This window comes from Peromyscus californicus, unplaced genomic scaffold, assembly GCF_007827085.1.
Source record: "Peromyscus californicus insignis strain IS unplaced genomic scaffold, ASM782708v3 Scaffold_4__1_contigs__length_199733344, whole genome shotgun sequence".
In the NCBI taxonomy this organism is placed as follows: domain Eukaryota; kingdom Metazoa; phylum Chordata; class Mammalia; order Rodentia; family Cricetidae; genus Peromyscus; species Peromyscus californicus.
In genome coordinates, this window is record NW_026294562.1 from 77,375,742 (window position 1) to 77,391,973 (window position 16,232).

General features: G+C 44.2%; 1 protein-coding gene across 2 annotated transcripts in view; it reads left to right on the plus strand.

The window, feature by feature from the left end:
• Xpo6 (exportin 6) overlaps window positions 1–16,232 on the plus strand; it is a 125,428-nt gene that overhangs the window by 39,035 nt on the left and 70,161 nt on the right. Inside the window, exons 2-5 of one of the 2 annotated variants that reach the window (XM_052714401.1) lie at window positions 1,392–2,529; window positions 5,613–5,703; window positions 9,591–9,703; window positions 10,529–10,726. In XM_052714401.1, the coding sequence (XP_052570361.1) occupies window positions 2,479–2,529; window positions 5,613–5,703; window positions 9,591–9,703; window positions 10,529–10,726 (453 nt within the window). In that variant the 5' untranslated portion in view covers window positions 1,392–2,478. The remainder of the gene's footprint in view (window positions 1–1,391; window positions 2,530–5,612; window positions 5,704–9,590; window positions 9,704–10,528; window positions 10,727–16,232) is intronic. The other variant, XM_052714402.1, reaches the window with a different exon arrangement.

Consider the following 16,232-nt stretch of genomic DNA (forward strand, 5'->3'; position numbering starts at 1 on the left):
TGATTGATTGATTTTGAATACATTTAATTGTGTGTTTATTCAGGTGCACATGTATATATATACCAGAGGACATCTTTTGGGAGTCTGTTCTCCTTCCATCACATGGGTTCCAGGGGTTGAACTCAGATTGGCAGACTTGGTGGCAAGGGCCTTTACCCACTGTCATCATGAGAGCCTCTCACTTAGTTTTTTTTTTTTTTTTTTTTTTAAGATTTATTTATTTATTATGTATACAGCATGTATGACCGCAGGTCAGAAGAGGGCGCCAGATCTCATCATAGATGGTTGTGAGCCACCATGTGGTTGCTGGGAATTGAACTCAGGACCTCTGGAAGAGCAGTCAGTGCTCTTAACCTCTGAGCCATCTCTCCAGCCCTCTCACTTAGTTTTAAATTAGTCTTCAAGACCTGAAACAGACATCTTTTTTTTTTTTTTTTTTTTTTTTTTTTTTTTTTTTTTTTGGTTTTTCGAGACAGGGTTTCTCTGTGTAGTTTTGGTGCCTGTCCTGGATCTTGCTCTGTAGACCAGACTGGCCTCGAACTCACAGAGATCCACCTGGCTCTGCCTCCTGAGTGCTGGAATTAAAGGCGTTCTCCACCACCGCCCGGCCTGAAACAGAAATCTTAGCATAAGATGGGAAGCTTGCAGATTGAGCTTCTGAATCCCGAGATATTGACCCTTACCTGCTCCAACTTAGAGTCCTGGGGGCGTTCCTGTATGTTGAAAGGGTAGTGTTACGTGGTGTGTTTCTACTTCCTCATTGCTCTTCTTAGGTCCTTAACCCGCCAGTCTGGATCTGGCTTTGCCACTTGAAACAGCTGGCAAAGTTTCCAGTGGCCTTCTTGCTGAAGCATTTGGGATCTGCAGTGTCCTTTAACCATTTGCAGGTCTGAACATAGCCTGTTTGTCTTCTACTTCTGTTCTGTATGTTTACTCAGGTGAAGCCTGGGACTCCTTTTTTATCCACTGTAAATGAACACAGTTTGATTTTGGAATCTTGTCTGAGAAGCTGAAAGCTTGTGTAGTTTCAGAGGAGGTCTGACTCCTTTTGTTTTGCAGTGTTCCTGTCTGTTTTTATTTGGTACTTAATAATAAGCCCAAGTAAAAATCAGGGTAGCCATCCTTGCTAGGTAGATACTTCTTAGTGTATCTAGTGCTTGTACATAGGTCACCTTTTTTGAAACTTGCAATGTCCTATGAAACATCCCAACATTAGTGTTGGAATTATTGAAGTGATCAGAATGTAAATTGTAGCATGAATCTTAAAAGTTCTTATTAATAAAATCAAACCTGAGGCCAGTTATTGGGTTGAATGCTGGAAGATCAGAGAGACAGAACAAGCCACAGCGCACCTCACCTGACCAACTTCTCATCTGGTCTTGTTTCCTCAGACTGGAAGCCTCTGTGTCCTCATCCCAATTGCTCTCAGCTGAACTGCTGCTCGAAAGCCTGAAGCTTAACCAGCCAAATGCTTAACCAGCCAAAAGCTGCTAGTTTCTGGTCCTCACACCTTATATACCTTTCTGCTTTCTTCCACCACTCCCTGGGATTAAAGGCTCGCTTTCTGGGATTAAGGGCGTGATGAGTCACCATGCCTGTCTGTTTCCTTGAACACATGGATCTCTGCCTCTGGAATGCTAGGATTAAAGGCGTGTCCTACCACTGCCTATCTTTTATGTTTAATATTGTGGTTTTTCTGTCTCTGACCCCAGATAAATTTATTAGCATGCACAATATTTTGGGGAACACAGTACCACAGTAAACAGCCTGGTATTTGGGCTTGTGTCTGGTGATGTGCTCGGCTGGTTCTAGCACTGTCTCCTGGAGCTGCCACGTGTCCATTGGTCTTTGCAGTTGCTGGAGCTTCTCAGTTTGCACCTTAGCTTCTTGGGTTGGGGTGGAGTGTGCTGGGTAGGTTGACTGGCAGTGGATTCTTGGGAGAGGCTGTAAGTGATCATTTAACTTAGACACCAGCATGGCAATGTCTGATGCTCTGCTTGGGCTTGGAGTGTGTGACTCAGGAGTTTCTTGAGGCCCCACTTCTCTCCTCTTTCCTTGAACTCTCATCTTCCCTTTTCATGGTCTCCTTTCTGTGTGGTGATGTACTGTGTATCAAAGAAAGCGTGCCTGAGGAGCAGAGGACAGAACCAGCACTAGATTAAACACAGAGGCCAGACAGGGGTGGCACACGCCTTTAATCCCAGCACTCGGGAGGCAGGGATCTGTCTCTGTGAGTTCAAAGCCACCCTGGACTACATGAGATTGATTCAGTCTAGGAGAGAAACAACCAGAGAGTGGTAGCACACACCTTTAATCCCAGCACTTGAGATCTCATACCTTTGCTAGCAGTATTTGGGAAGCACACACGCCTTTAATCCCAGCACTAGGAAGGAAGTGAAATGACTGGGCAGAGAAAGGTATATAAGGTGTGAGGAGACGGGAACAAGCGCCTTTCGGCTGAGGACTTTCAGCTAGAGGATGTGTGGAGACAGGATCTCACCTTCCATTCGGCCTGAGGACCCGGTAGTGGTGAGAAGTGTCTCTAGTAGCTTGTTCCTTTGTCTCTCTGATCTTTCCACATTTACCCAATATCTGGCTCCGAGTTTTTATTGTAAGACCGTTTAAGATTCGTGCAAGATTACTCTCCTTTCTCTCTTCCTCTCTCCCTCTCTCCCTCTCCCCCATCCCCCCTCTCCTCCCCTCCCCTTCTTTCCCCCTCCCCCCCCCCTACTTATTTTTTGGGCATTGAGTTATTTAATACTTTCTAATGTCTTTATTTCTCTAAATTTTCCTACAGCCTGTAAATTTTATTTTTTTGCCATGCTGCGTTTTGTCCCCATCCCCCCCCCCCCACTCCCCATGCCCCATGCCTCGTGCCATTATTAGCCTGGCTGTCCTGGAACTCTGTAGACCGGGCTGGCCTAAAACCCAGAGATTGGCCTGCCTCAGCCTCTCAGCCTCCTGAGTACTGGGATTAAACGTGTGCATCACCATGTCTAGTCCTAGCCCTTTTACTTTTTATTTATTTATTTTTTGTTTTATATTATTATTTTATTTTTGGTATTGTTTGTTTGGAGACAATTGCATACTGGCCAGGCTGGCTTCAAAGATGTATTTTTTTTTTTTTTTTTCATTTTTAACTTATGTGTGTGTGCAGTGTGTAAAGGTGCCTGAGGAGGTCGCAGGTGTCAGATCCCCATGTCACTGTAGCTAGGGGTAGTTGTGAGTGACCCAGCGGGGGTGCTGGGAACTTAACTTGGGTCCTCTGCAAGAGCAGTATGTGCTTTTAACCATTGAACCCTCTCTCCAGTCCTGAGTCTGGCTTCAAACTTTGTAGCTGAGGATGACTTTGAATTTTCTTCTGCCTTCATCTTCTGTGGGAGGCCAGCTCCCACCTTTTCAAGGGTTCTTATGAGGAGGAGAGAGGGATAAGAAAATATTACATAGAAAGATAGCGAAGAGGAGAAAGACAGAAACACAGGATAGCTTTGGGAGGACCTGGGTGAATACCCAACAGCCTTTTCCATTTAGTCAAAAGGGCTTTTTATAACAACGCCAAGGGGCGGGGCAAAAGACCTTCCCCTTGCTAGATCAAAGGACACTGTCCAGCCAAGTGTAGACCCTTCCAAACACCTGGTAACCACACCTGTGGTCAAATCATCCCCTTATGCAGCCCTGCTGGGTAAAGCAAGCTCAGATTCTTGGACCCTGAGTAAGTTCTCACTAGGAAACCTCTATGGGTCTCTACAGTTTCCCTGACTGCTGGGACAATAGGCATATGCCACTGTGTGTGTGTGTGGTGTTGGATATCAAATCTAGGGATTCATGCATGCTAGGCAAGGACTCTACCAATTGAGGTGTGTCCCCAGCCCTTACTTAATTTTGAGATAAGGTCTCACTAGGTTGCCTTGAATTTCTTATCCTCCTGTCTTAACCTCCTGAGTAGCATGAGTGATAAACTTGTACCAAGGCCTGGTGGTAGTTTTAATTTAAATAGAAATATCTCCCTCTCTCAAATGAAATGACATACCAAATTTGATTAATGAAACATACCAAGACAGTGTCTATATTGTCTCCAAACTACTGGGATCAAAGATCCTCCTGCCTTAGCTTGTCAAGTAGCTGGATGTATACTATTCACCTGGCATATTGGTAATTTTTATAGACTGGGTTGGCTTGCAAGCTATACAGTTCAGACAACAGCTTCTCTTTGAGTCACAAGTGCTAATACTATTGGGGAGGAATTCATCACTCAGCAGGCCAGTTCATTTGTCATCTCATAGCCTACTGTGCCAGCAGTATGGGAGGCACAGCCCATGCCTGGCACTGCCTGAGCATGGCCAGTGTTGGTGGTGTAGATGGTGCTGTACTTGTAAATGGCTCATTAAGGGAGATGGTTGAAGTTCCTCAGTTTCCACAGGAGTAGAGGATTGGCTGGAGGTCTTCAGACCTTTCGCAGTTAAACACAAAACATGTTAAAATGAGAGCCTGTTGTCTTAAAATGCTCTTGGGGGTAAAGGAGGAGCTTTGGGGAAGGGAAGCAAGTAGGAAAGGAATTAAGAACTAACTAAAATAACAGGAGTTTCCAGGTAGATAATGCCCATGATGGTTCAGTCATGCTCTGCAGATACTCACCTTTTTGCTCACAGGCTGGTTTTTGCTCAAGTGGTTTTTGTTACTATTAATACTTAAAACTTCTTATGAGACTGGGTGTGTAATCAGGGTTGGCCTAGAGCTTGTTATCTTCCTGCCTCATCCTCCTGAGTGCTGAGACCACAGGCACGTGCCCCTGACTACAGCTGTTCTGCTGAATGAAAAGGAAGTGGAGTTGGGAGATCCATGTGCAAGAGGGTTCCCTTGTTCTCAGGGTCGGTCGGTCGGTTGGTCTCTGTCTCTGTCTCTCTCTCGCTGTGTCTCTCTCACCTTTTTAGACACGTTTTCAGCCAGGGTTAAACTAGGCTGGCCTTGAACTGAAGAGATCCACCTGCCTCTGCCTCCCTACTGCTGGGATTAAAGGCGAGTGCCACCATGGCCCGGCTCAAGGGCCTCACCTTTTACCCTGGGCATCTCTACTCAGTCTGTTCTCTGCTAATCGGTGTAGGTTGAACTTGGAGTGTGTGTCAAGCTTTGTTTTCAGCTGCACATTCATCTTTATTGGCTCCTCATGTGAGATTGAAAGCTGACTGTATGTAGGACTTCTGAAGCATCTTCAGAAACCCCAAGAGTCCTCTGTATTAAATTAACATCTGGCTAATTAACCAGATTGTGTATGTAGGGTCTCTAAGCCTCCCAGAATCTGTTTGCTCTGCCTATTCAGGCAGGGCCAGGACTGTTAATTTGCTCTCAGCATCTTTCTCCAGTTGTATTTTGAATTGTTTTTCTTTTTCTTAACATAAATAATTAAAATTACCTGGCATGCATTTGTAGTAGATAACTAAAACTGGGTTTTAAGCCAGAAGGAAAATCCTCTTGTTTTTCTGGCTTGAATTGTGCATTTGAAGAATATTGAACCAAGGTGTTTGGGAGGTAAATTACTCTTGTTGTAGATGGTACCTGGAAGGAACTGGGAAGCAGAAGCGATTTATTGATGTTTTCTCAAATTCTTTTGTCAGGCATCTGAAGAAGCCTCCCTCAGGGCACTGGAAAGTCTGATGACAGAATTTTTCCATGATTGTACAACCAATGAAAGAAAACGTGAGATAGGTAAGTGAGATTTGGGGAAGAAGGAATTGATACTCTTGGCTGGTCAAACCTGCATGTGCCCCTTGAGTTCTGGGCTTTGCTTTGGTGCTACTGGTGGCAGGTGGGGCCTGCAGACCTAATTGCAAGGGCATAGTGATTGGTTTTCTTTCCTTTCGGTCAAGTGGAAAGCCTCTGTTTTGTTTCTAATCTTAGCAGTGTTGTTGTAAGAAGCCCACAACACTTAATTTCAAACAAGAACAACTTATGAAAGTATCTGAATGAATGCCTGAGACAGTGGTCTTTGAATCCCTTACCTGGTCTACCTTTGGAGCCTTCCAGCCTTTTCTTCCTTTTTGTCTTGGTTGCCTTTCCCATTCTGCAGTTTTCGTGAATAAAGGCTCTGTAACAGAGAGAACATGTAGGTGTAATCACTTGCTGTCTCGGGGCCTCAGCATGTTTGAGAACCCACGTTTGACTTTTTATGTTCATTAACACAGTTATGTTAATCAAACATACTAGAAAGAAATAATTTATTCAAGCGTCAACGTCCTGCCTCAGGGACATGACCCGCTGTGCTGCTCAAGCAGTCTGTTCCCCTTTGGATCCTCTCTTAACCTTGGATTTGAGTGAAAGGTGCTTTCTTACTACTCTGTACTCTGTAACCATACTTGTTGCTTACCTTTCCTTAAGGTCTGTCTTTGACTCAGAACCCTACAGGCCCATTTCTGTCTCCACTGGCGTGACTCATGTTAGCCAGCTAAACCTCCTGGTCCTGTCTGTCATCCAAAGTCCACTTGGGGCGGAGACTCTTACGGGTGCCTAGGACATCTTGCTATAGCCTGTTTTTTGCTAGCCTCCTTGAAGCATCGTGTCATCTGATAGTTGGTACTCGCGATAGCCTGCACCTTTCTTTTCTGAGAGAGTACATTGTAGAGAAGTAGAATAGACAGAGGACCACTGATGGTTGCTGAGTCTGGGCGATGAACAGTGTTTGCCTAGAAGACCTACCCTGCTTGCTACTCTGGTTCTCTATGCTGATTATCCTCCTGACCCAGTGTGAGATCACCTTGTTAGTTGATGGTACTAGTACTTTATATTTATAGTGAAAATACTAGATAAAATTTTTACCAAAAAAGGTAGATCTTCCTCTGTTAGTCTCCTATAATCTTCCACTCTTATTTCTTCAAACTCTTGTCGCTGGCTTTGATTTTTCTTTGAATTTTTGATTTGCTCATTAAATGTTGCTCACATTTGCATATTCATGGGTTGAAAGTGGAACCTTGTATAAGATATTCATATCTGAATTGAACTTTTATGCAGACTAGGAGTATAGCTTAGTGGAAGAGCACTTTCCTTGCATGGGCCCTATCCTTAGCAACACAGAGAGTCCATAAAACAACACATATTACAGACGTTCAGTTGAAATGCTGGCTAATTGGAACTGTTCTGTACCAGTTGGTTGGTCTTTTGCTTATCTTTGTACCTGGTCATTGTGGCTTAATCTGAGTGTGTGACTGGAACTGTTGTTTGCTTTTTTTTTGTTGTTGTTGTCTTCGTAAAAACTCCAGGCTTTGCCAGTTGATGTAAGGGAACAGAAGGAAGCCATGTCTTTTTTTTTTTGGTTTTTCGAGACAGGGTTTCTCTGTGTAGCTTTGCGCCTTTTCCTGGAACTCACTTGATAGCCCAGGCTGGCCTCGAACTCACAGAGATCCGCCTGGCTCTGCCTCCCGAGTGCTGGGATTAAAGGCGTGCGCCACCACCGCCCGGCGGAAGCCATGTCTTATTAAGGCCCTTCTACCCACCTGCCTGCCAGACAAATTACAGTGCTCGAGAGGTTAATAGAGTAGGTAGGGGGGACGCATGAGACCAGCTGTCTTTTAACAGTGGAGGAATGGGAGCAGTATATACAGCAGTGGTTGGCTGTGACCAGGCTTAGGGATCAGCTGTCTTTTAACAGTGGAGGAATGGGAGCAGTATATATAGCAGTGGTTGGCTCTGACCAGGTTTAGGGATCAGCTGGCTTGAGCCCAGCATGTCATTTCCAGCTATAACTCACATTATCTGGTTTGCTTGTGTCTGTGTTACATAAAAAAACAAAACAAAACAAAACAAAAACAAAAAAACCCTTTTGTTTAATTATCAGGACATGCCATCATCTTTCACAGAATTTTTAAGATTTAAGAAAATTATTTTTATTTTATGTCTATGAGTTTTGCCTGCACATATGTCTGTGTACTATGTGCCTGGAGGAAGTTAGAAGTGGGTATGGGAGCCCCTGGAACTGGAGTTGTAGAAAGTTATGAGCTGCTATGTGGGTGCTGGGGATTGAACCTAGGTCTTCTCCAAGAGCAGCCAGTGCTGAACCATTTTTGTAGCCCTTCTGTAGAATGGCTAGTGAGGCTGCTTTGATGCGCTTAGTTAGGGTTGCAAGGCAGGCAGAGAACTGCAGTGTCTTCATGGAGACCTTGCATAGGCCAGGCTTGCTGGCAGGGTCCATGGCTAGTGCCTAGATCAAGGTGGTTAACAAGCATTGTGCCTACAGGTGATGGTGGGTAGCTAGACTAATAGGGGTGGGTAGCTTATTAATTGTGACTTTTGGCTTATGCTGTCAGTGGTCTGAGAGGAGAAGAGCCATTTTTCTTTCTTCTTTTTTTTTTTTTTTTCTTTTGGTTTTTCGAGACAGGGTTTCTCTGTAGTTTTGGTGCCTGTCCTTGATCTCGCACTGTAGAGCAGGCTAGCCTCGAACTCACAAAGATCTGCCTGGCTCTGCCTCCTGAGTACTGGGATTAAAGGCGAGCACCACCGCCCGGCGAGAAGAGCCAGTTTTAAGTGACTGGATGTACAGTCAGAGCTACTCTGGTAACTCTTAGGGTTCTTACTTTTGACTTTTACTTATTTATGTATTTTGTGTTATCATCATCATCATCATTATTATTTTGTTTTTTCAAGACAGGGTTTCTCTGTGTAACAGCTCTGGCTGTCCTGGAACTCACTTTGTATACCAGGCTGGCCACAGAAATCTGCTGGCCTCTGCCTTCTGAGTGCTAGGATTAAAGGCGTGCACCACCACCACCTGGCTATGTCTTATTATTTTTAAGCTTTATTATTATTTTATCTTATCTTATTATTCTTAAAAATATATTTGATTTTTTTTTTTTTTTTTTTTTTTTTTTTTGGTTTTTTTTTCGAGACAGGGTTTCTCTGTGTAGCTTTGCGCCTTTCCTGGAACTCGCTTTGGAGACCAGGCTGGCCTCGAACTCACAGAGATCCGCCTGGCTCTGCCTCCCGAGTGCTGGGATTAAAGGCGTGCGCCACCACCGCCCGGCTTTATTTTTATTTTATGTGTATGGGTGTTTTGCTTTCACCCATACACTGTGTACACTTTCATGCCTGGTGTCTACGGAGGCCAGAGGAAGTTCCAGTCCCTGGAACTGGAGTTATAGACAGTGGTAAACCACCACATGGCTGCTGGGATTGTTACTTTTCTCTTCCTGATTCTCTAGCCTTCATGTTGCCTGAGTGCAGGCAGTATGGATGTCACTGAAGAATGCTAGAACATTGTGTGTATAGCTTATGCTTGTAGGGTCTAGTTGGCATCATTTACATTTTGGATAGGCTTGCTGTCCCACATAGAGCTTAAACAAGAGCTTGAGCAATAGGTCTCTGTTCTCAAAAGGTATCTTTAGGAAAGTCAGTGGCCTTGAGATGTCAGGGTACACTGCCTGTGTTGATGGTACCCCCAGAGTCAAGAGTAAGTACTAACTGTATAATCTATTCACCTGGGTTTTGTGCTTGTTTGTTGACATCATTTGTATTATATGGGAAGGTAGGAATGTTTTCAAAATGATGGCAGTCTAGTCTTGTATTAATTTCATGTATTTTTATAGTTGTTTTGTTAACTTTTCCAGAGGAGCTTCTTAATAACTTTGCCCAGCAAGTAGGAGCCTGGAGATTCTGCTTGTATTTTCTGTCCAGCACAAGGAATGACTATGTGATGATGTACAGCTTAACGGTTTTTGAGGTAAGATGTTGGGTCATTTCATATTCCTGAAAACCATAGTGAAATTGTATACCACGGCACCAGGCTTTCCCTTTAATGTACAGATGACTGGGAAACAGTAGCTTGACCCACCCTCTTGGCACCCCTGTCTAGTTGCCTAGTGTCTGGGGACAACTTTTTGTCTATAGTTCCAAAAAAATTGGGCAGGCGGTTGGCTTTCTGGTACTGTTAGGTCATGTTTGGTGACTTACCTTTTTCTTTTATCATTGGAAAGACAAAGATGACTAAATGTTTTGTAAGGAGAGTGGTTGTTCTGCCGTCATCTTCCAACCCCAGACACAGTCATGCTAACTCCTGTCCCAGTTCTGTCTTCTGTGCATGCTCACAGCAGACTCTTTCCCACTCTCCCTGCTGGGACTGTAGAGTAGCATCTTGATTATGTACCTCAAGCTAGCTTCAAACTCGCCACCTCCTGCCTCAGTCTCCCAGGTGATTGGATTACAGGTGTGTGCTGTCATGTCTGGCTTGTTCACTTATATTGGGACATTACATTGTTACTGTCACTATTTGGTGGCCAGTTGGCCAGTAAGACGTGTTGGAGACAATGATGTAACAGCAAGTTTGTACATACAACTCTACATCTTTAGTTACTCAGTAGGTCTTCCTAGAGATAGGATTGTTGTGTCCTAAGATTTCAGTATTTGTATTTCTTTTTTGTTAAATGTCCTAAACTGTTGGAGGAGTGTGTGTGTGTGTGTGTGTGTGTGTGTGTGTGATGTTATAGCGAACTATAGAATTAAGTTGTTTTGTGTACAGCTCATTAAAGGATATGTATTTGTTTTTCAGAATCTGATCAATAAAATGTGGCTTGGGGTCCCATCTCAGGATAAGATGGAAATCCGTAGCTGCTTGCCCAAACTTCTCTTGGCTCACCATAAAACCTTACCTTACTTTATCCGGAACAAACTCTGCAAAGTTATTGTTGATATTGGACGCCAAGATTGGCCCATGTTCTACCATGACTTTTTCACTAACATTTTACAGGTAAGGATCTGCTCTGGGGAACTATCTTATAGATCGTTTGTTTGTAGAAGTGATTATATCCCTTTTCTTGAGTTTGACAGTTAGTCGTTGGGGCTGCAGTAGTAAATGCTGCAGGCTGGATTAGTACATTAGCTTCCTTTATGCTCTTGTTTCTTTGTGTAGCGGAGGAGAAGGAAGAAGAATATGCCTAGCTGCTTTGTTAGCTTCTGTGATGTTCTGCTCAGCAAACCTTTGAAAGCCTGCCTCTTGATACCCTGGGTGTTGAGGTGAAAGGAGGGTTCCAGTGGTTTCCGAATTGAGTCAGGAAATAATCACAAGCAGTAACTAGCCATTCTTAGGAGAATTATTGTGCTGCTGAGCTGTGTGTTACACAGACTTGGGAGTTGTGAGGTGAGCGATAAGGTGTGGGCAAGGGGTGAGTCTCACCGTTCTTTCATAGTTCTTTCATTTGAATTGAAGAAAAGTAGTTTTTATTTTTCTCTTACTTTAGTGTTGTGATTTTTGAGGTCTTGCCAAAACTCATGATGCTCCTGTCTTAACTTCTTGAGTGCTAGAACTGTATAGTGGGCAGTGCCAGATGTGGAGGAACATGAGGCATCCTTTGATGTTGGAATCCTGAGTCTTGGAGTCTGGATCGTAGAGGGGCAAGAAGAGAGGACAGGAGACAGGACAACCGCCATTGGGAGGCTCTGGGTCAAGCTGTGGCCTTATTTGTTGGATGACGGAGCAGTGCTGGGGTGATGGCCAGGAGGTTTTGGCCAGTGATTGATGCAGGGCTTTTAGAAGGGAGGAGTACAGATCCTAGGTTAGGGCTTTCCAGAGCTATAATTTTCTAACATTTTGTCTGCTGTCTCAAAAGTCATTTGGATGCTATAGCAGTGCAGACATTGAGCATCTGGATTGCTTCTCAGATTGCTTCTCAAAGTGCCACAAATTTGATATATTTGGTTTTGTTTCACACAATGATTCATTACTTAGAGATTTATGGCAATAGGTACATCTCTTCAGTAACCTATGTATTGAACACCAGCCTGTGCTAGCCATGCATGTGATGGAGCCATAGCAGTGGACAACTGTCACTCTTCCCCCTTGTCTTTGGGCATGGTCTCAGCCTTGGTTGTTACTGTACCGTTTACATACTATACTTATATTAGGCTTGGGGTGCAAGGAGACCTTCAGTGCTTTCAGAAATTAGTTGGGAAGGAGGCTTTGAGCCGAGCAGAGGTCTTACCTGGTGAATTGAGGTGTGAACCACCTGGGAGATGGGTTCAGAAGGCTATAACCTGTGGCTAGATGCCTTCCACCACTGGTAATCCTGAACCTGTGCATACTGTGTTATTTCTGAACACACATACTTAGGAAAGTAAGTTCAGTTTTTAAATTGGGCACAGCATAAATTACTAATAACAAGTAATAATAAAATAAAATAGTAGCCTGTACCACCTGGACACATTAGACTCATACCTGGATAGATTGGCATGTGCTGACATAAGATTTTACTGTGCTACTCAGAATGGCGTGCAATTTAAAGCTTATTGCTACTTTTGGGGCGGGGGGGGGGGGGGGGGGACGGGACGACGGGACGGGACGGGACGACACAGGGTCTCACTATGTAGCCCTGTCTGTCCTGGAACTCATTTTGAAGAGCAGGTTTGCCTTGAACTCAGAGAGATCTTCCTGCTCTACTTTCCTGGTGCTGAGATTAAAGGCATGTGCCACCACTGCCTGTCCTAGCTTATCAGTTCTTAATTCTGGACATTTTTGTTTAATATTTTTTATTTCATGGAATTATGAATGACTGAAACTTGAAGGTGAAACTTGTAGGTAAAGGGAGACTTGTAACATGTACTTGCCCATATGGAAGCATCAGGAAAAATGCTAAAGTAAGCAGAGAAAATACTTGGAGGTGAATTCATTTTTATGTTAGTGGTGGCCTGTGAGAAGGAAGCAGCTAGGGACTGGGAGGCAGAGAGCCACAGTTCTGATAGGTAGATGAGAGGAGCTGTTTACTTCCTGGTGGGACTAGTTCTGTTGGTAAAGCACAAACATTCCTTGTCAGCCTTACAAAGGCTCTTTAATTCATTAAAGAGTTTTATTTGTGAAGTGAAAGGGCTGGAGCCTATAATTTTCAGAATCCTTTCTAGTCACATCACTTTCCACTTGCTACCCATGTGAACTAGTCAGTGACACTTCCTACCCATGTAACTAGTCAGTAGTACTTTTTACCCATTTAACTAGTTAGTGGCACTTGCTACTCACGTGAACTAGTCAGTCTGGCCATGGGTGATGGTGCTCAGTTGTTGGCATTTCTAGTAGTCTGTAGTAAAGTAAGTTTTTCTTTAGGGATTGATAAACAAGACCAAACTGGTTCTAGAATAAATTTCTCTGTCAGTGATCCTTAGGTAATCCACCTAAAGTTTCTTTTGGCTCAGTTCTCTTCTGATCTGTTTGCAGTCAAACTATAATTGTTAAAGTTGGTGGGGAATTTGCAATTTATGTGGTGGTAGCTTATACCCAGAACTAACTCATAGCTCTGCATTGCTCATACCTTTCTAGGCCACTGGAAAAGGAAGTCATAAGTTGAAATTGACCGTAGTCTGGGCCAGCACACCTTTTTGTAAGATTGTTCTCCAGATTTCTGAAGTCTGTTGAGCCAAACCTTTGGACATATTTTTCCTAAAGCCAGATTACTAAGGGACAAGCCGCACTGGAAAGGGGCTACCTCTTCCCTGATAGGATGTGTAGTGAAAACAGTTGAACCTTTCAGGTTCCCTAGAAACCAGAGGTACTTATCTGCTAAGTCAGGTGCAAAAGCTAAATTAAATAAAACACAGAAGCTAAACTGTGTTTAGATTTTAATTATATATTTAATTGCCTTTCTTGATATAAGAGCAATAAAGATGAAAAATTACACATTTTCTCCAGTTCTTTTGAGTAAAGGATTACTGGGAGGAGCACAGATAGGGGCATGTGAGGGGAGGGCAATAGTAAAACTTAGTTCCTTAGTTTATTTAGTTGATCCTGTGTCACTCTTACTTACTCTTTGCGACAGAATTCACCACAGAACTGTTAGCCTGGAAGTCACAGAGATCTGCCTGCCTCTGCTTCTGCTTCCCGAGTGTTGGCCTCAAAGGAGTGTGCCTCCTCACCTGGCTCCTTTTCAGTTCTTAGTTATCTGACACATTCTCATGTTTTAACCTTTATTATATTTTAGCTTAAAAAACAAAAAACAAAATGCTCAAAACCATTAACAGTAAAATTTACTCTGAAATGGTTCCTCACCAAATTATCAGGTACTAGCTGCAGTTGTGTCTTGGAAACAAACTCAGATGTTTAACAAGTACAAATTAGAAGTAGTTGCGTTCTGCTCTAACCCAGCTAGAGTGGCTGACAGGAAAGAAGAGGCTAGAGAAAGCAGCTGCAGCTCTAGAGATAGCTGAGCAGTCTACAGGAAGTGCCCTTTCTTTAGAGGAGGAGGGAAGGTCACACACCCATTCTGTGAGCCTCAGGACGGAAGAAGTTAAAGTCAGGTCAGCTTTGGTTTGTAACCCAAGCTAGGAAGCTTAGAAAGGTGGGACCTTGGCTTAACTTTGACAGAATGAGGCCCAAGATCAACCCTGGCTACAGATCGGGGAGTCCAGGCAAACAGCGAGGTCCAAATTCTTTTCTTTCTTTCTTTTTTTTTTTTTTCAAGACAGGGTTTCTCTGTGTAGCTTTGCGCCTTTCCTGGAACTCACTCTGTAGCCCAGGCTGGCCTCGAACTCACAGAGATCCGCCTGGCTCTGCCTCCTGAGTGCTGGGATTAAAGGCGTGCGCCACCACCGCCCGTCAAGGTCCAAATTCTTAAGCCCTCAGAGGTGAGAAAATCTCAACAGCAATAGAAAGGGAGCTTGGAAAGCAGACAGGGAGCAAGAGCCCCCCTCTAGCCGAGGGCTTAACCAGCCTCTTCTGTGCTCGACAGGCTGCTTAGAGACTGGCTGAAAGGCACCTGGGTGATGGATTAAGGGGAGAGAACAAGAATGTCCCTTTCTTCTTCTCTCCAGAGCCTGGTGGACCCAACAGGGAAGGCCAATTAGCATTTTCACTCTATATATTAATGTGGGAGGAAGCTAGGACAATGGTTCAGTCATTCTTACGATGATTTTTAAAAGATTATTTTATTTGTGCGCGCACGCGCGCGCACACACACACACACACACACACACACACACACACACACACACACACACACGTGCCCTCAGAGGCCCAAAAGAGGGCATTGGATCCCTTGGAGCTAGAGTTACAGGGGGTTGTGAGCCACCAATATGGGTTCTGGCGATTGAACTCAGGTCCTCCGAAAGAGCATTATGCACTCTATTTAAAACTTATTTATTATTTTTACTGGTGTATATATGCATGTACCTGTGTGAGTCTATATGCACTCTGTGCATGCAGATGCCCTTTGATGTTGTTTCATCCTCTGGATCTAGTGTTACAGGCAGTTAGGTGTCACCTGATATGGGTGCTGGGAACTGAACCAGGTCCTCTGCGTGAGCAGTAAATATTCTTAGGCATGGAGCCATTTCTGAGCAGTAAATACTCTTAGGCATGGAGCCATTTCTCCAGACCTGCAATATATACTCCTAATTGCCACCTCTCTAGCCACTCTTAAGATTTTTATTCAGAATGGGTGGCCATTGGTAGGGTCTGCTCTTTGCTTCTCTCTCAGCTGCAGCCTCCTTCTCCTCCTCTGAGCTTTTCATTTCTTCTCTTGAAGTGTGTTCATCCTCTACCAGCTTTCTTGTTAGGAATTTGTGGGCCATGTGTAGAAGGAGGTAGGCCCACGAGTTTCACAGCATCCGTCACTCCTGTTGTGATGTTGAAGTAGGAACAGCAAAAAAGGCAAGAGAGAGGGAGTTCCAATGTTTACACCAGGGTGTGGGGCAGGAGCCAGAAGGGCAAGGAACCAGCCAGGTGGTGATGAGAACAACGCAAAGATGAGGAAGATGGTATTGTGGGTGGTTTCCATGCCGTGTAGTTAAAGCTTGACTGACTCTAGCGGGTGATCAGAAAAAACTATGATAAGATTCACTGCTCAGACAAAATTGACACACGAGGAGAGGCTGAGAAGAATGGTGGCAGCCAGTTGGTGGATGGTTTGTTCCTTAAAAGTTCAGTTGCGCCGGGCGGTGGTGGCGCACGCCTTTAATCCCAGCACTCGGGAGGCAGAGCCAGGCGGATCTCTGTGAGTTCGAGGCCAGCCTGGGCTACCAAGTGAGTTCCAGGAAAGGCGCAAAGCTACACAGAGAAACCCTGTCTCGAAAAACCAAAAAAAAAAAAAAAGTTCAGTTGCTTGACATCAGAGGCAGAGAGCAGGGACCAGTAGAAAGGAACTTGAGTCATCAAGTATTTCTGTACTGGGTGATGCTCTGGATGGGGTGTCCCTCCCAAACTTTGCTCATGCCTTAGAGCCAGGGTTTATCCACAAGGATTGTCATGCCAGCAACAAAGGTAACCAGGTAAAAAT